Here is a 19,775-nt window from a genome sequence, read left to right on the forward strand (position 1 = left end):
CTCGAGAAACAATGACATTTGATGTTATTGACTTCCAACGCAAAGCCATCATACAGCCTTAGAACAATGAACTATTCAGTGAACTTTGCACAACCTTAGCATTTTGTTGGAAATGAGACTGTGTGTGTGTTTATGCTGTGTTTTCTGTCTCTATAGAGTAAATCAGTGTCGTCAACTGACAGTCAGGCAGCGGAGGATCGTCAGGGTCCCTCAGGGGTGTATCCCTCACAGGCCAGCAGCGATGCCAAACGGAGACGGTGTGATGAAAAAGACGTCCTCCCGTCTCACTACGTAGGTTCTGTCACATGATGATGACATCATACTTGTCTCAGTCCCCCAGTCCCCCAATTAACTGTGTATATTAAATTGGCAGCCCTAATGTTATTTTTTTATTTTATCCCAGTGGAGTCTGATTTGATTTGATTTACATTTTATTTGATTGATTTCCTGTTATTTTATTTAAAAAAAAATGTTCTCAGTCCCCATGCACCTTATGTGATATAACAATTTGCATTGTTGTCAAAATTCTAGTATAGAACGTGATTTGCATTTTGTAAATTTATTCGTTATATATTTTATGTCTATTAAAGACATTTTATTTTATTGCAGCTTTTATTGTGTTTATTGGAAGTAATTTTATTTGTATATTATGTTAGTAATAAGTAATTATATTTTGTTATTTAGCAATGTTATGATGTTCAATACTTACATATCTTAATATGGTATATTTCCACATTTTCACAAAATTGTAATTAAGATAACTGTATATAAATGTATAATTAATTATAAATAAATATAATTAAAAAATAATTGTATATTAAATAATATTAATATTGGTAAGTATAAATATAATTAATAAATGTATATTAAATAATATTAATGTGTGTGATTATAATTATAAAATCAAAAAGAAAATATCATTTAAATAGTAAAATTCTGTTTTAATAATATATACATTTATGTTATATAATTCTCGTAACACTTTAATATAAAATACTTATTATATTATATATACTTACATTATATTTTATTTTATTATATTATTATTACATTTATATAAATATATATTAATAAAAACGTATGCCTATTGTATAGGTATAATCTCTTTTTTTATAGTATAATTGTTTATCATAGTTCATAAAGCTCAGCAACGCATCAGGTGTAGCATTTATCAAACACACATGTAGGGAAGAGCTACATGTGACCATCCGGCGGGTATAATTAGGGGGATGATGTCACTATAGGGTGATGGCAATAGGAACATCAGGCCATGATCACATTAAAGCCCTGTTGCCATGGCAACTAAGTGCGTTGTCACCCCCTGATTCCTAGAGATGGGTGAAAGAGAACAGTGAGATGAGTGTGAGCCGTGTGAGAGCGATGGACAAGGTGGTGTTGGTGTGATTGGTGAAATCAGACACAAAGGGAGGGGGACGGGGGAGCAGTAAAAGGACACTGCAATATCGGACGTACATGTATGTATCTGATGAATATCCCATAGGGGTATATATTTTTGTGCCTGTGTGTGTCATCTAACATGGTTTTTCTCCTGCCTGTTGTCTTTTAGGACAGTGACGGAGACAAGAGCGAGGACAATCTTGTAGTAGATGTCTCAAATGAGGTCAGTTCACATGCACTGTTAAATTAACATTGGTGAAAGTCTGTACTTACAGTAGTGCTGCCAATCATCATCAATTGAAAACTGTAAATAATTTTATAATTAAATTCATTACATGATATGCTGATTAATAATGCAATTATCTGCATATTTCACTAATTGCTGACAAAAGCCCCCAAATAAATATAAAGACATTACTGTGGTAAACAAGATTGAATAGATTTTACAAAAAGTGGGTTTTGATATACTGCATTGTTTATTGCTATTGTTCAGATGGTAGGAAAATACCTAATTACGGAATTTAGATCGTGCATAGGCTAAATATATAATAAACTAAATGAATGTGTTAAACTGACTGCCCATTTTGTGTCACAGCAAAATTTTATTTTTGTTTTAAATTTACATTTTTTTTATTGATTTCTGGTAAATGTTTAGTTTTTGTTTTGTTTTGTTTTGCTTTGCTTTGCTTTGCATTGTTTGGTTTTCTTATACGTCAAAATTGACCTGATTCTTATTTTGCACAAATCATCAGTTCATTCAGCATATTGTTGCAAAAATTAAATTGTCTTCATAAACATTAATGAAAATGCAATAACTTTCTTTGCTGGTGAATATTAACCCAAGCCATAACTGGAGACCAGAATATAATAAAGACTTTGGGCTGGACCACAGCAAACACCCAAAACAGCCTAGCATTGCGCTGGCAAGTCTCGCACTGACTTTAATCTTAATGACAATTTTCTTTTTGATTGTAGAACAGCACCAACAAATGCATTTCATCCTGCAAAAATGAATTCATTATTATTATTATTTCTGTGTAATTATCATCCATTTCAAGGTGAAACATTACAGCTCTGTTTCTCAATTACTGGACAAATATTGAACATCACTCATATTTATTAAACTGCATTCATTCAGTAATTGCTGATAATATCACAGGCAACTCAGGATTGTTTTCTGCTGCAGAGCGTCTGGAGTCAGCGAGGACTGCGCGATGCTTTTATTAGCATTAAGTGACCCCGCTGCATAATTAACACTTCAATGATCTGAATTCCTGCAATATCCCACATCAAGGATTAAACTAGAACTGTCTTCTGTTTTGTCAACTGTTTTGTCATTTACTACTGAGTTAACACAGATGGCATAATGAAAAATATGAATGGATCAGACCTTGCTCTGTTGCAGGTTAACAAAGATAACTGTTATTTCAAACAAACCCTATTAACTCATACCACACCATCTAAAATGTAAAAAGAAAATTCACATATCTGAATGAAATCAAAATGCACTCATGTTCTTGATTCTCCTTAACTCTTTGACTCTGTGTTTCCAGGAGCCATCCTCTCCTGTAGGCAGTGCCCCTCTGTCTCCACATGGGAATGGTTTGGATCGAGCCCCGACCCTGAGGAAAGAGCTCCCAGGATCCCCCAGCCCCCCTCCGTCCTCCCCACCACACAGTCCACCCCCTGGCAAAAACAAGGACACGGCACACGTACTTTTCTCAGACACCTAATATGCCAGAATTGCATATTACCAAGCATATTGCTTAACTTGTTTAATATTAAATGGTTGACTGTCTCTATCAGACGGTCATACTAAATATTATATGAACTGGTTTACTTTCTGCTTATTTTAAATAAGCAGAGTTTCACAGTTATTTTGTAATGGTGTTACTAAAATAATTTGATTTGTGTGTTTTTTGTTATTTTATAAATATCAAAAAAAAATTTTTAAAAAAAGGTAAAATTATTTTAAAGTAGATTTGCAGATTTAGCCAAAGTATGGTCTAGTTTGGGACGCAGTGTTGGTTTGTAGTTACTGATAAACTTTTATTAATACCTATTTTTAATATAATACATTGAATATCGATTAAACAAATCATCACAATTCTGATATTTTTGTAGGATTTTATTTGATTAAATTAAGTTATATGTGCTAGCCAGATCAAAATGCTGGTTTGTAGTTATTGTTAAACTTATTTTATATAAATTAAATTTTAAATGTTTATTATTATTAATATTATTATTCATTATTCATATTATTATTAATAATATAAATTAAATTTATAATAAAATGAATACATTTTTAATTCATTCATTTTTATTAAAAAATGTTTGTAAAGTTTTTTATAATAATTTTATTATTTGTTATTATTTAATCTATTTTTACAATAATAATAGTAATAGCAAAATCTTTTTTTTTTTTTTTTTTGCTATATATCATTCAACATTATAACAAATAATAGCATCTGTCTTTTGGTTCTGTTGGCAGACAGAAAAATCTCAGTCACCCTCCTCTAAATCAGGCAGTTCTTCTCCCTCTCACCATGACACTCTCACCCCTGGTCCACCTGGCCCACCCGGGCCCAGCACTTCCTGTTTACGCCTGGTCAACAAACCTGCCTCCTCGGCGGACCCTCTGGGTAAAATGTTGTCTGTTTGCGTTTACAGCGAACACATGCTACAGTTCAATGAAAATAATTGTTTTGTTGTGTGTCCTGTAGCTCTGCGGAGTCCCTTGACCATGACGCCCGGTTCTTACCCGGCTCACTTCGGGGTGGTGTCCCACGCTGGGCTTAACGGAGAGCTGGCCAGCCCGGGTGGGTTCGGAGGCTCACTCACCCTCTCGCCCCAAATCAGTGCTGCAGCCAGTGCCTACACACGCAGCCCTATGGTAACTATGTTTCTGAATCTCTTACAATTAACAGAAGTGTACGCAAAGCATTTTGATGCTTGAATACTCCCCTCCACAGGTAGCATATGAATCTCGTTCACATCTTAGGCCATCAGGGCTGTCCTCCTCTCTGCCTGGCTCCACTGGTGGCAAGCCGTGAGTTTCTCCTCTTTCTTTTACCTCCCTTGGTTTTTGGATGGAGCTGTACAGCGATGGCCAGCGTATAGACTGTTGGTCCAAATTAGTGCTTTTGTCTGCCGCACTTGTAATACAATTCCCTCTCAAGTCCCCCGCTGACAGCTAAGGCGAGAAAACCACTTGAATTCAGGCAAACATCCTTAAGATGGCAAATTATTGCTGCACCCACTGACGCATTCACAAACAAGCTAACTTTTCATAATTATGTTGTCAAACTGCTGGAGTGCTTAAGGTTTGAATCAGCTCCTATTCTTATTTTAAACAAGTCCTTTTACCATTTAACTTTTGTCCCTCAAGTCCACTTATAATCTTAGTCATGGTTTATTGCACCAAAATCAGTCGTAATTTAGTTTTTCATGACCATTTTCCACCCTCTATCTGACCCTTAGAATTAAACACTAAAAAGGTTTGTCAATACAATAAAAGTCAGTGAGGTCCATTTACTTTCATTGTACTGATAAAAAATTCTTCAAACCGTCTTTTGTGTTCCATTTTTGCATTCACTATCTATCACTTTAACGTCCACCTTATTCCCACCCCCAGAGCTTACTCGTTCCATGTGAGCGCAGATGGTCAAATGCAGCCGGTGCCCTTCCCTCCTGATGCCCTCCTCGGCCCTGGCATCCCTCGTCATGCCCGTCAGATCCACACCCTCAGTCATGGAGAGGTGGTGTGCGCGGTCACCATCAGCACTTCCACGCGTCACGTCTACACTGGCGGGAAAGGCTGCGTCAAAGTGTGGGACATCAGCCAACCGGGCAGCAAGAGCCCGATGGCCCAACTGGACTGTTTGGTGAGATCTGCGTCATGTTAAACTCTACTAGTAGTTGGTACTCGCCATCCTGGTTGGACTAAATCAGTGTCTACCCTTTTATTCAATCAGAATCGAGACAACTACATCCGTTCATGTAAGATTCTCCCAGATGGACGGACTTTGATAGTTGGGGGTGAGGCCAGCACGCTGTCCATCTGGGATTTGGCCACGCCCACTCCACGAATCAAGGCCGAATTGACGTCCTCGGCTCCGGCCTGCTATGCTCTGGCCATCAGTCCAGACAACAAGGTCTGCTTCTCCTGCTGCAGTGATGGAAACATCGTGGTCTGGGACCTGCACAACCAGACGCTCGTCAGGTATTTTCAGACTCCTGCTGGTGAGATAGACCATGTTCTTCATCCTGATGTCATGTGATGTCCTTGTGTCGCCCTCTATAGGCAGTTCCAAGGTCACACAGATGGAGCCAGCTGTATCGATATTTCCAATGACGGGACCAAACTGTGGACGGGGGGTCTGGACAATACAGTGCGCTGCTGGGACCTGAGAGAGGGCCGACAGCTGCAGCAACATGACTTCACCTCACAGGTACTGCAGCTCAGAAGGAACACAGGAGACTAAAGAACTAAAACATCTTGCTCAAAACACCACTGTGGAGTCATTAATAATAAAATGGAAACATTTATTGGCAACGTAAATTCAGTCATCGTGCCTTTATATTCCAAATTTTCGAACTTTTATGTACTAAAGGTACTTGGTGTCCATTTTTCTGTCTGCAGGCATATTTTTATGTGTTGGACCTTTTATAGAAGTTTTTTTATGTGCGTGCAGATCTTTTCTCTGGGTTATTGTCCTACGGGCGAGTGGCTAGCAGTGGGGATGGAGAGCAGTAATGTGGAAGTGCTGCACGTCTCCAAACCAGACAAATACCAGCTGCACCTTCACGAAAGCTGCGTTCTCTCGCTCAAGTTCGCCTACTGCGGTACAAGTCATTTGTATAGTGCCACTCTTTGAAACTGCTCCGTGCTGCCCATGTATTCCTATGGGCCTTCATTATTTATGGTTATTTAAAATAAATGCTATTAGATGGCACAAGATGTGATTGAATCTTCTTTGTATTTCAGGGAAGTGGTTTGTAAGCACGGGAAAGGACAATCTGCTCAATGCATGGAGGACGCCATATGGAGCCAGTATTTTCCAGGTTTGTTCCAAACCCATGTGACTTTCTTTCTTCCTTAGATATGTCTTTTGATCTCCTAAACCTTTAAATGCTGCTACACTATTAACATATCAGAATAATAGAGCAGCTGTACGCAGACAGGTAATAGCGATGGAGAAAGAACAAAGCTTATTTTTAAAATGAGAAAGTTGTTGTTTCAGATTCGAAAATCATTGCATGCACCTTTTGTGACAGTGAGATTTAGCTGGATCTCATCATTATTTGCGAATATGTCTCATTTTGTCTCTCACTCTCTCCAGTCAAAGGAATCCTCGTCTGTACTGAGCTGTGATGTGTCCCCAGATGACAAGTATATTGTAACTGGTTCTGGGGATAAGAAAGCCACAGTGTATGAGGTGGTGTACTGAACACAAAGATGGACGGATGGATGAACAAAGAGCGCCAAGCATGAAACAATCATGGATGGCATGGCGGGCAACCATAGCTCTTCTATTTGCGGTCCTTATCTGGTCACAACCATTTGAGAGATAGAAAGAGGCTTTGTTCAGAATTGCATACTACCATACTATTCATACTTTTATACAGAATGTATACTGAGCACAGTATGAACATTTTCTTTATACATAAAATACCCAGATGACGCTGGGTAGTAACGGATTACATGTAATCTGGATTACGTAAGCAGATTCCAAAAAGTAAGTACTCATAATTAGATTATATTACATTTTAAAATGCTCATAATCAGATTACAGTTACTTTTTTAAGGATTACATGATTACATAATATTTACACAATGGCAGCAAATTATACATAATTTAGCGATTTTTCCTCTTTTAAAATTTCTTAAACAGTAGTCAGAATACATTACTAAAATAAGTAACCTAGATTATGTTATTAACTACTATTTTCATTGTAAACTGTAATCAGTAACAAACAACAATTTGTAAGTAATCTACCTAGCACTGCATGCAAATTTTTGCCAAAATGTCCTGTATAAAATACTATGTGGGATACTTTAAGAAAAAATTTGTTGCTACAGCTGTAACTTCATTTTACAATACTTGAATTTTACAATAATGGAAGAATTGTTAGCAACATATTTTTGTGACATTACTGGACAACAACATTGGACTAAAAATGTAAATTAACAAAGTGGACAGCTCTCACTAAATTAAATGTGCAACAATGTAGCATATTACTATATATCTTAACATTCTTTTGATCTTATGCTTTTAGATATTTTTTAAATAGTATGTAGTACACAGTATATTCTGTGAAATATGCAGTATGCTAGTATTCCATTATGAACATAGCGAGTAAGTGGGGAGGAGATCATTAGAACAGTCTAAATGCTAAAAGAGGAAGCCCTACAGACAGCAGGTATTCAGGGAGCTTCTACTTACAGAAACACCAAAACCAGACAATCATTTCATTAGTCGCAAACTCCCTCCATAAAGAGAGCACAACATCTTCCCTCCAATGAGAAAAGACAGTTTTGAGGCTCCTGGCTCACGCTGGAGCATCTCTGGATGAACACGATATGGGTGTACAAACAATTCTTCACTCGCCTATCCAACCCAATTAGACATGTGGCAAATCCCAGTTGAATTCTCCAACCTGCATTTAATTTCCTCCTTCCACAAGTCGGTGTCTAATGAGGAGCAAGGGTAAATCATGTAGGATTCGTGTGGCAAATATTCACAACCACGACCGTTACTCGTTTTAATTCCTGTGGATTACCGTATGGTATGATGTTGCGCTCATTTGTGGTTTAATGCTCATTTTCATGTCATTAATTATCTTTTAGCTTTGCATGGGGAAATCTTTTCATGATTTTTCTACTTCAGTAAGATGATGCAAATACCTAAATATTCAAAACTGGTATATGGTAAGACATCAAAAATTGTAAGAATTGTTCAATTGTATAAAGTAATGTGATGTTTAATGCAGAACAATTAATTACAAAAATAGGTTCCAAGAAATAATGTAAACAACACAGCATGGAACAGAATGCAATTGTGTCTATATGAATATGAAAATTATTTTAATTTGAGGATTGCAATTATTGCTATATCAGTATCAGCAAATAATAGGGATGTCATGCAATTAATTTAAATGCATTTTTTTATGAATTGTTATACCTGAATTCTTCACAAAGTAAATGAGAAATGCTTGAAAATCTGAGCGGTCCTAACACAGAGCCCTGATGTACTCCATCAGTAAGAAGAGCGGTGGTTGCCAACCTGACCAGGAATGTCCAAGGAGAGGCACTACAAGATTCATCTATCACATGCACCAAACATCCTGCTGGGAACAGATTTTTTAAATTAAAGTTTTGTTCATTTTTCTTTTGATCTATAAAGCTTTTCTCAGCACTCAGAAAATGGTTGGATGAGTCAAACCATTTTTTGCTTGTGAACAGAAGGAATTATATTATTAGGTTCTTTCTCTTTTTTATGGCAATAGTAAGCAGTGTTACTACAGTGTTTTGATCAGTCTGTTTATTATGCAGAAAGTGTGGTGTGTTTCTTTTTTGTTTTTCAAATAGCTGAAAATATGGCTGCCTGCAAACAGTGGCATTTGTCCGTTTCAAGACAGACCGTCTTTGCTGCACGATCTCTTTGACATCATGCTATCTGAATATCTGTATCTATCTACCCTTATATAATGCATTATGTTTGTATACTGAGAACAATGTTCACCGACACAATTTTGTTGTCTCTCTCGAAAGCCAAGGAACCTTTTCAAAGGCATCGCTGTGATATCCCTGTAGCACTTCCCATTTGATGTAAAAGACATGTATAAATTGACAAATTAAACTTGTGGTCATCTTTTGAAGTTGTAGAGTTCTTGAGAAGTGTTTCAATATAAAAGATTAAAAAATAATAATTATACAGACAAACTCATGCTAATGTAAAAATGTACAGATTGGAACAGATTGTAATAATTGTATTAAATGTAACTTGTATTTAATAATTGTAATTAGTACTTTATATTGTAGTTTGTTTTATGCATTTTTAAATAGCCATCTCATCAGCAACATGAACGTTACAATTAATGAATTTAATACAATCACATATTTGTACACATTTAAATTTCTTATTTTAAAAATTGTATATAAAAATTTGCATAAGCATGAGTTTTTGGGTCTGCATATTTCTTAAACTTCGCATTTTTTAATTAGCCTTCAAAATGGGTAAATAAATGAGGTAAGTAATTTAATATTTAAACTGTATTCAAATTTGTGTATTTACTAAATGCAGGGTAAATTTTTTTTTAAATGAACAGAATTTTTTACATTTCATCAAATAAGATTTTAAACTATAAATTAATGCAAGTACCCAACAGTATGCATCTTTTGGCTTTTAAAGAGCTTTATTTTACAGTTCATACATACCAAGTTTGCAACCAAAGTCAAAATTTTCAACATGCTCCAACATACAGTATTCACGTGATATGACGTTAACTGAGTGTCTTTATAGCCATTTCCCTGAAGTCAATGAAACACTAAAATCCAGAGCCTTGTTGTCCTACATCATAGTCCATTATCTTATACATCATCCATACAATTATAACACAGAGCCAAGATCAGGTCAGCTTTTAAGGAAACGATCGATGAAGTCTTAGGCCAGTCCTTTAGGTCTCGTCATAATTCATTCATACACTGTGGCTCCATAATCGTCCATTTCCATGAAAATTCCGAAGGCTAAAAAAATAAGATTTCTTTTACTATTATATTCACTACAGAGGTTTCATCTTGTTTAAAAAAAAAGTAAAGAAGGAAAGACAGAAGAAAAGAGGTCTTTGGAGAAATCCCATGTTTTTGAAGCTAGACTACCAGCTTTCCTCACAGCATTAAAAAAAACAACAAGGTCAGACCTGAAGATCCACCATCTGATCCTGGAGTCGTAAAGAACAGCCGTACTGCTGTCAATATTCACATCCATGCCACACCTTTTGTCTCCCAAGTCCAAAGGCAAAATAATGATGAATCTGTTCTCCATCCAATCAGTTTCAGTTTCTCATTTTATTAACAATGTTTTGAACACATTCAGTTTAGTAAATTACTTCATACACAGTAGCCTTCTTATCTCCTGAGCCAGTGACAATGAATTGGTCGTCAGGAGAAATGTCACAGCTGAGGACGGACGACGATTCCTTAGACTAGAGACAAAAACAAGTATTTAGTTAGTACTTTCTGGTGTTAGACAGCACTGCTGATCTGCGTTTGTCTTATGTATCCTGATAAATAGAACAAATAGAAAGTGTATTCAACAATGAACATTTATTTTTGACACACTGTGACAATGTCATAATAAAATGTCATAGTGACAAAAATGGCAATTTAATTATCAGTTAAATTATGCTAAAACTAAGCCATTTGATACTATTACACAGTGCTGGGGAAGCTGATCTGTGTAGCCTGTTGTTTGGAAAGCTAAAATTTAAAGCAGTTTAAGCTACGCTTTCAAAAGCAGTTGGCTAAACTACAAGCTAACTTGAATAGATTTCAATTAAGTAAAAAATAGGGTAACACTTTATTTCGATAGTCCACTTTAGACATTCTATTAACAGTAAGTAACTTTGCAACTACATGTCAACTAGCAGTTAGTAGAGTATTAGTAGACTGTCTGCTTAATATCTTCTAACACTTTCTTTGTCAATGTATTCTACTAACCCTAAACCTACCCTAACAGTCTACTCTGAGAGTTAGTAGACATGTAGTTGCAAATTAATGATAATTAGTTGACATGTAGTTACAGAGTTACTTATAGTTAATAGAATGTCTAAAGTGGACTATCGAAATAAAGTGTAACCAAAAATAGTAAACACAGCATATAACTAAATATAACAATTTTAAAAGATGCACAGAGAATCAAATGAATCTAGTACCAGTACTATACCAGTAGTTTTTGGAAAAAGTAGCTTGTTACTAGAAAAGCTGCAGCATTTAAAGCTTACTTAATGTATTTAGGTTAGTAGTGTCACTAATTTTAGTTAATTACAACCTCAGCACTGTAGTATTTATAGTCAACAGTCACTATTATCCAAACATTACCTGGAATATGCTTGATCCATATGGAGTTCGCCATGCATTCAGTAGATTATCTTTGCCTGTGCTTACAAACCATTTTCCTGCAAAAGTTAAAAGTAATATTTTAGGTACAGTCCTTCAATTAAACAGCCATGTTTTTCTATAATGCTCAACCGTAAATGATAATTTTTTTTTACATTTCTAAGTAAAAACAAGGTACTTTTTAAGAAGAAAAAAATAAACGTACCGCAGTAGGCGAACTTGAGCGAGAGAACACAGCTTTCGTGAAGGTGCAGCTGGTATTTGTCTGGTTTGGAGACGTGCAGCACTTCCACATTACTGCTCTCCATCCCCACTGCAAGCCACTCGCCCGTAGGACAATAACCCAGAGAAAAGATCTGCACGCACAAATAAACACATTTCATGCTAAAAACGAACACAATTTGTTCTCATTCCGATATCTGAACACCCGCTGAACCTCCTGATCCTGTCTTCAAGCATTGAGGCTATGTTCACACCAATCCATATAACGGTTTCAATATGTTCTCCGTCAACACTAGCGTTTTCAAGCATTTTCCAAAAGTTACTCATTCATACTGAAATGTCTGAAAATGCTTAAATCACCTGATGCTGGTAGGTCACATGACAATGATAACATGGGTCACATGACAACATGACGGATATAGTATGTCCGGATTAAAATCATATTACAAAATGAACAAACACTACATAGTTTGTTCTATGTAGTACAAAGTAACATTTATCTTTAGCAACACTATGAAAGTGAACAGAAGCACAACAATGCATCGGATGACAAAACATGCATAAGCATTTTCAAATACCTCCATTTCACAGTTCACACTAAAACATGAAAACAGCTTTTTCAAATTTATCCTTAGTAGAGCGTCTTCAAAAAGCTAAGCTTCCATCTCAATGTGGACACTAGGCCAAAACATTAAGAGGAATAAGATGTATTTTCCAATTTATTCAAGTTCAAAGGTATCTTCAGTGTTCAGTACCTTTGGGAAATATACAACTACTTTTCCTGTGTTCCTTCTGAAATATACAACTACAATTCCTGTGTACCTGTGAGGTGAAGTCATGTTGCTGCAGCTGTCGGCCCTCTCTCAGGTCCCAGCAGCGCACTGTATTGTCCAGACCCCCCGTCCACAGTTTGGTCCCGTCATTGGAAATATCGATACAGCTGGCTCCATCTGTGTGACCTTGGAACTGCCTATAGAGGGCGACACAAGGACATCACATGACATCAGGATGAAGAACATGGTCTATCTCACCAGCAGGAGTCTGAAAATACCTGACGAGCGTCTGGTTGTGCAGGTCCCAGACCACGATGTTTCCATCACTGCAGCAGGAGAAGCAGACCTTGTTGTCTGGACTGATGGCCAGAGCATAGCAGGCCGGAGCCGAGGACGTCAATTCGGCCTTGATTCGTGGAGTGGGCGTGGCCAAATCCCAGATGGACAGCGTGCTGGCCTCACCCCCAACTATCAAAGTCCTTCCATCTGGAAGGAGCTTGCATGAGCGAATGTAATTGTCTCGATTCTGATTGGATAAAAGGACATTGATTTAGTCCAACCAGGATGGCGAGTACCAACTACTAGTAGAGTTTAACATGACGCAGATCTCACCAAACAGTCCAGTTGGGCCATCGGGCTCTTGCTGCCCGGTTGGCTGATGTCCCACACTTTGACGCAGCCTTTCCCGCCAGTGTAGACGTGACGCGTGGAAGTGCTGATGGTGACCGCGCACACCACCTCTCCATGACTGAGGGTGTGGATCTGACGGGCATGACGAGGGATGCCAGGGCCGAGGAGGGCATCAGGAGGGAAGGGCACCGGCTGCATTTGACCATCTGCGCTCACATGGAACGAGTAAGCTCTAGGGGCGGGAAAGAACATTTTGTTTAAGATAGATTCTACTAAGGACGTTTGAGTTGGAGCTTTCAGAATGGAGTCAATTTGACAACAAGAGTCAAACCATTGGGAATTGGCATTGGAAACTCACGGTTTTCCAGAAGCTGCCGACTGCAGGCTAGCAGGTAGCCCTGGTACCCTCATATGGGGGTGAGGAGATTCATAGGCCACCTTGGAAAGCAAAAAAGCAAAAATGTGATTAAATCATAAAGGCACAGGGTAAATGTAACAGTCTCTGTGTTTCTTCTCTCACCACAGGTGAGCGTCCGTATCCAGCGGCGGCTGCAGCAGCGGCGACAGCGGCAGCAGCTGAGCCGTTCATCTGAGGGGAGACGAGATGGAGACCGGCACCGTATCCTGCGGCTCCAGCCAACTCGCCGTTAACTCCTGGGGGAGGAAGGCCAAATGCACCAGGGGGGTATGCGCCCTGCATCGCCAATGGGTTCCTCAGGCCTAATGCTAAGAAATCCAGAAATAGAGGTTAAGGTCGTCTTATATTCGGGCCAATATGGTACTTAAGGTTATCCAGAATTTCATCCTTTTATTGAGGGTTTTTTTCTTCTTTATGTAATTAAGGCAGTTGGACGGACCACACTTACATTTTTGACTTATGCCCTCAAAAATATTAAAACTAATTTTAATTCAGAAATTAAAATTCAAGTCATTGTATGTCATTGCATTCAAGTATGTATGAATTGCATTTTTAATATTAGAATAAATTAAAAGATCCTGACAAAAAAAAAAGTGCGTCACATCATTGTCCCATTAATATCATTCTCGAGAATGCTAGCGGCTCCAGCCAACTCGCCGTTAACTCCTGGGGGAGGAAGGCCAAATGCACCAGGGGGGTATGCGCCCTGCATCGCCAATGGGTTCCTCAGGCCTAATGCTAAGAAATCCAGAAATAGAGGTTAAGACAGAGTTTAAGACAGAAATAGAAGTTAAGAAATAGAAAGGCAGAACATACAGGCAAGGTTTCATTCTCAATGCTGAAGCATATTATAAATAAGCAATAATTTATTGACAAAAATGGGACAAAAAAAACAAACAAACATTATACTAATGCCATATTATGAAAGTTATGTTAGTTTTAAAATATTTTTCTAAAATAATTTTAATAAAAATTAATAAAATTTAAAAAAATTAAAATAATTTTTATAAATATCATGAACATTTCTATCATTTACCACATGACTTTGATTTGGCATGCAAAACTTTGTCAAATATTTACATTTTATACTTTTTTTTGCTTGTTTTTAAAGAAATAATAATAAAAGAATATTGCTAAGTACTAAATGTCTTTAATAGTAAAAAGATTACGCCATTTTTTTTGAGAAATAAGATTATGCCAAAAAAAAAAATTAAAATAATTTTTATAAATATCATGAACATTTCTATCATTTACCACATGACTTTGATTTGGCATGCAAAACTTTGTCAAATATTTACATTTTATACTTTTTTTTGCTTGTTTTTAAAGAAATAATAATAAAAGAATATTGCTAAGTACTAAATGTCTTTAATAGTAAAAAGATTACGCCATTTTTTTTGAGAAATAAGATTATGCCAAACTTTTATTTATTTTTTTGAGAAATAATGAGATTATTCCCAACTAAAGTTGATGTTTTTTTTTTTTATTAAAAGATCATGACAAACTACCGTATTGTCCCGAATATAAGACGATATTTTTTTCTTGGAAATACAAAAAAGTGCGTCACATCATTGTCCCATTAATATCATTCTCGAGAATGCTACAGCAATTACACAGCCTCCAAGGACACATTTTCAGCAAGATGATACAATTAAAACAAGACTTCCTTTCAGAAACAGGAAGACCACTACTGCCCTCTGCTGGCTGACTAGCCATCAACCCACAAGGACATTCAAACCTGGTTCAATGAAACACTACAATTTCAGTCACTAAAGACTTGGACTATCAGGATAACAGGATCTTACCAAGAGGGTCAATGCCTGGCTTCCCAGGAACAGGGCGAAACTGCGGAGGAATGCTGGGGCCTGGGGTGGACGACTCCTGGGACATAGGCGTGCCAGGCTTCATCCCTGGAGTGCTGGACTTCTCTCTCTGGAAGGTTAGGGAACACATTTACACACATTAATTATTCAAGCAAGATATACAGTTGATGAGTCGAAAGATGCAGCGGTAGCCAAACTCAAGCGGAAACTGTCAAGTCTTCGCGTGTTTAGCAAGGTGAGGTATGTTTTGCTGCCAAAGAAAGTGCATCTTTTTGTGCGGGTGGGAAAAAAAAAAAAAGGCGTCGCAGTGAAGGGCTTTGCGAGAATTTAGTTCGGGGGAGGAAAAGGAACTTGCTTGCTACATGAGAAATGCATTTGTTTAACATCAAACGAACATGATTGCGTGTGTTTTTAAGTACGTACTGGAGGAGGCTCCTTGCTGCGTGAAGGGGAAGCAGCACTGCTGGAGGAAGCCAGCGAGGTCGGACTGGCCTGGGGCTCCTTACGGGAAGAAGGGAGTTTATCTAATCCGTTCTCTCTGGAGGAGTACGACTGCACACTCCTTGGAGAAGAAGGGTCCTGAGGGAACGCAATGCACATAACGGATTAATCAGGGGAAAACATGGTCAGCCTTATTTTTAAGTTCATTCTTTAACACAAACAGACCTCGTCAACGACCAAATTGTCATCGCTCTTCTCCGCGTCGCTGCCCTGAAAGAGAACACGCTTCAGAGTTAAGCGCCTCTTTATTTATTCCCTACATGTGCTTAAATCAAATAAAGATCATGTGGATGATTCATAAAAGGACGATGCAGATTTAACAACGAAAGAACACTTACGTAGTCGGTCATAAATTCCTTCTCATCTGCTTTTCTCTTTTTTCCGTTGCTGAGGTAGTCTGAAGGCCTGCCTTTGTCTCCGTTAGAGAGTGAACTCTGGAAGAGGAAGATGAGAAAATGAGAGTGGAAAGGGAGAACGGCGGAGTGAGAGACAGAGGATGTGCGTTTAAGTGTGTGTGTGAGCGAGAAGAAAGAGATAATGATGTAGGAGACGAGGGATAAATCAAATCAGCTCCATAACTGCTGGACCCACAGGCAATAGAGACGCCTAATGCATGGCAGTCTGCACTGAGAGGAACTCAACTAGAAAGAGACAGAGAGAGAGGGAGAGAGAAAACAGACAGATACTACTGATACTCACTGGTCCAGGTTCACGGTCTATGGGGATCATGGGAAGGGCAGGTAAACGTCCCCGTGGCCAGTCAAAACAAACCAAAAAACAAACAATGTGACTATGACGGTTAGACAAAACTCAACCTACACCTGGCAAAACAATTAGCCCCCCCACTAATAATAACAAAAGCATATTCCTTCAAATCCCACTCTTTCATGTTTCATTGATTATATATGAGCTGACAGATTTCAATGACGGTGATTACTCAAGTCGGGTCTATGATATTTTAATCTATAACTCAGATCCCTTCTTCAATGTTTGTCTACTTTTTTTTTTTTTTTTACCCGATTTATCATTCGCCAAGTCCAAATTGTTAGGGGGAGGTGACACTTGTTGTTTGGCAAATTTTCATGGGCGAAATCTAGTCATTTAAATAGGAATCTTCGCGTAATAGCAAAAAAAGTAACCCACACCAAGTTCAAGTTGGTGGATTTGTCACACTGACCAACAGAAAGCTGGTTTCACACAAAATTTCACTGAAATGTCGCTAATGTGACCACAACTATAATCTGACCACTAAGAAAGGTTTTTGAAAATATCTCTGGAATAAGAGATAAATGATTTATAAATCGTGTTTGTAACAAAACAGTGTGGGATGAGTAATAAAGATTCATCATTTGTCTAAATTTATTAAAAAATAATCACATTTTTGGCCGAATTGTACAATCCTACTAACGCAGCAAACCTAGAGTTTTTTTTTTTTAAATCACATTTTAAAATTGCTGTTTTATCAGAAAAATTGTTAGCAGCCCTAAAGCGTAATGTACTAAAATTGAACACTTCACGTTTATAGATTAATTAGTACACACAGGTAAAGAGAGAAAGATTGAGATGTTAAACTATAATTCATGCATGTGTTTACATGCACTTTCGACTGAAACTGTACCAGTCTGGTTTTTGCAGTGTCAAACTAACAGAGCTAGATAAAGTATTTGACACTCAGCTTTGTCCAGCATATACACATGTTAATTGGACAACAGTTGGCCTCTGCATTGTGCGCTTGCTCTGAAAGATCGATCCAATTACGCATTAGTTGTAATCTCACCGATTAAAATATAGCACCATTTTTACTGCACTTGTTAGTTCTCTTCCTGGTGTTAATAAACCAGTCAAGTGATCTGTCAGTATGATTTTATTTGTTATACCTCTGTGGTGTTCGGCTGCTGCCACCGCTGCCACGGCCTCCAAATGGGCTCGCTCATCTTTAGAGGCCAGCTGGGCCCCGAGGGCCCCGGAAAGGGCCAGCAGTCCAGAGCCGCCCCCCAGAGCCAGTCCCGGGTGAGGCAGGCCAGAGGGGTGAGGGGCCATGGGCAGCCCATGGGCAGCATGCTGGGAAAGGTGCTGCGCCTGCAGCTGTTGCTAGAGGGAATGAGAGGAAGAGGATGATGGAGGGATGGGGGGTCAGATAGAAAGGAAAAAAAGATGAAGGGAGTGTGGGAGATAAAAGAGAGTGACACAGAGGCCGAGATGGAAGTGGAGTGAAGAAACAGACAGCCAGAGGAAATGAAAAGAGCATGAGGAGGAGGAGAGAGAGATGAGAGGAAAGGGAGATCAAGAGAGAAAAAACACACAACACAGTTAAGACTTGGATCTGCACCAGAGTTACAAAGGGAATGCATTCATGACCCGTTCCCAGTGTCCTGGGAGTGAGGAAGCCCGTCATACTGGAGTCGACCTGCTCTAACGGATGGGTTCAGGGAACAGAATTGCTGCAGCATTGACTAATGATCACCCCAAAATAAAATTAAAATTAAAATCATTTGATCTGAAGCTGATGACTGCCGTGTGAGAAATCAAAATGCAAAACACCAGAATGAATAAAAATACAGCAAATTAGTGCTGGGCGGTTCATACCGAATACCGGTGTTTATTTTTGTTATGATATGAATTTTTAAAATACCGCAATACGGATGTCGTATGTCGCTTAAACAACGTTCGGAACGCGACACTGTTTGAAAGGGGTCCCTTTTCACTGTTGCACTGTGGTGAGGGAACAGCTGTATGTGTTACTAAGCGTGAAAGTTCCGAAACTGAAGCTGTAGAACTAATAGAACATGATGACACAGAAGAACTCATCCACAATATCCACATTGACCAAAATATGGTTAACACCCGGTCATGCATGAAAAAAAATACCGTCATGTACCGTGAAACCGGTATAATTTTGAAAAATACCGTGATATACATTTTTGGTCATACCGCCAAGCACTACAGCAAATCATACATAAAGAATTGTAAATGCTTCACACCAATGGGATGCTAAACTTTGTTTAGTTTTTATTGTTGTATGAAAACTGCTGTGAGAAGAATCTGCGAAAATGTCTCTTTTTGTGTTCCAAAGGGAAAATAACAGCATATGGATTTGGTACCACATGCAGGTGTCGATTCACAACGACATCATCCTTTGCATTAATTAGTTTGAGCATCCTGCCATTTTCTGGATGGCTTACACAGTTAAACACAAGTCTAACTTGAAAAAATTCATAATTATGAATTTTGAAAATATGGAGTTTTGCACATCTGACGCCTAGTTATAAAAGTGTTACTTCGCACGCTTTCAAACATATAACCAAACTTAATCCAAAAAAGAAAATAGCAAAGAGAACTCAAGAGGAAAATGTTAAATAAAAAGGATGAAAAGATGGAAGTACACACTGTGGGAGGCAGAGGGGGGAGTCCACGTACCCCTATCGACGCATTCAACTCCCCCATAGTCACCTGTTTGGCGCGCTCCATGGCTTGGACCACCTGCTGCTGGTGCTGTGGATGGAGGTCAAAAAATGGCCGTCAATGATAAACAAACAACAAGCAACAAAACAAGGCAGATGGCCACCCTAGTGCATCTTTGTGTACTGTGTGATTTTCATTTTCTGGAACGTGTGTGCTCACACACATACACGCAGGGTTGCATTTTGCATGAATACACAGACTTAAAACATGAGGGAGAAGTTGTTTTTCTTCTGTCAGGAAAAGCTTTGGGCAAACCGTAAGCGTTTTTGTGGAAGTGGGTTTACAAGAATAACAATAGGCTTCCCAGAGGCATCCGAATGAGAGACTATGTGAGAACGTGAGGAAATATGAGAGGAAGAGAGAAAAAAAGTGTGACTGCATGTGTGTGAGAAACAGAAAGAGTGATATTGTGTGTGTGTGTGTGTGTG

General features: G+C 38.2%; 2 protein-coding genes across 2 annotated transcripts in view; one reads left to right on the forward strand and one right to left on the reverse strand.

The window, feature by feature from the left end:
• Positions 1 to 7,232, forward strand: part of LOC107719559 (transducin-like enhancer protein 4) — a 58,042-nt gene extending 50,810 nt beyond the window's left edge. The window contains exons 12-23 of the mRNA XM_016527004.1: positions 157 to 291; positions 1,568 to 1,621; positions 2,952 to 3,110; positions 3,890 to 4,040; positions 4,122 to 4,291; positions 4,371 to 4,447; positions 5,033 to 5,282; positions 5,373 to 5,620; positions 5,702 to 5,849; positions 6,093 to 6,243; positions 6,386 to 6,462; positions 6,741 to 7,232. Of these exons, the coding sequence (XP_016382490.1) occupies positions 157 to 291; positions 1,568 to 1,621; positions 2,952 to 3,110; positions 3,890 to 4,040; positions 4,122 to 4,291; positions 4,371 to 4,447; positions 5,033 to 5,282; positions 5,373 to 5,620; positions 5,702 to 5,849; positions 6,093 to 6,243; positions 6,386 to 6,462; positions 6,741 to 6,848 (1,728 nt within the window). The 3' untranslated portion in view covers positions 6,849 to 7,232. The remainder of the gene's footprint in view (positions 1 to 156; positions 292 to 1,567; positions 1,622 to 2,951; positions 3,111 to 3,889; positions 4,041 to 4,121; positions 4,292 to 4,370; positions 4,448 to 5,032; positions 5,283 to 5,372; positions 5,621 to 5,701; positions 5,850 to 6,092; positions 6,244 to 6,385; positions 6,463 to 6,740) is intronic.
• A 3,217-nt stretch (positions 7,233 to 10,449) lies between these two features.
• The window catches only part of LOC107719561 (transducin-like enhancer protein 1), a 27,502-nt gene continuing 18,176 nt past the window's right edge, over positions 10,450 to 19,775 (reverse strand). The window contains exons 6-20 of the mRNA XM_016527006.1: positions 19,303 to 19,377; positions 17,763 to 17,976; positions 16,585 to 16,646; positions 16,224 to 16,319; positions 16,051 to 16,095; positions 15,808 to 15,963; positions 15,367 to 15,493; positions 13,664 to 13,869; positions 13,502 to 13,581; positions 13,126 to 13,375; positions 12,792 to 13,039; positions 12,563 to 12,710; positions 11,724 to 11,874; positions 11,501 to 11,577; positions 10,450 to 10,605 (exon numbers count right to left, since the gene is read on the reverse strand). Coding sequence (XP_016382492.1) covers positions 10,498 to 10,605; positions 11,501 to 11,577; positions 11,724 to 11,874; positions 12,563 to 12,710; positions 12,792 to 13,039; positions 13,126 to 13,375; positions 13,502 to 13,581; positions 13,664 to 13,869; positions 15,367 to 15,493; positions 15,808 to 15,963; positions 16,051 to 16,095; positions 16,224 to 16,319; positions 16,585 to 16,646; positions 17,763 to 17,976; positions 19,303 to 19,377 — 2,043 coding nt within the window. The 3' untranslated portion in view covers positions 10,450 to 10,497. The remainder of the gene's footprint in view (positions 10,606 to 11,500; positions 11,578 to 11,723; positions 11,875 to 12,562; positions 12,711 to 12,791; positions 13,040 to 13,125; positions 13,376 to 13,501; positions 13,582 to 13,663; positions 13,870 to 15,366; positions 15,494 to 15,807; positions 15,964 to 16,050; positions 16,096 to 16,223; positions 16,320 to 16,584; positions 16,647 to 17,762; positions 17,977 to 19,302; positions 19,378 to 19,775) is intronic.

Source organism: Sinocyclocheilus rhinocerous, unplaced genomic scaffold (assembly GCF_001515625.1).
Source record: "Sinocyclocheilus rhinocerous isolate Xijiao unplaced genomic scaffold, SAMN03320098_v1.1 scaffold1294, whole genome shotgun sequence".
Classification (NCBI taxonomy): domain Eukaryota; kingdom Metazoa; phylum Chordata; class Actinopteri; order Cypriniformes; family Cyprinidae; genus Sinocyclocheilus; species Sinocyclocheilus rhinocerous.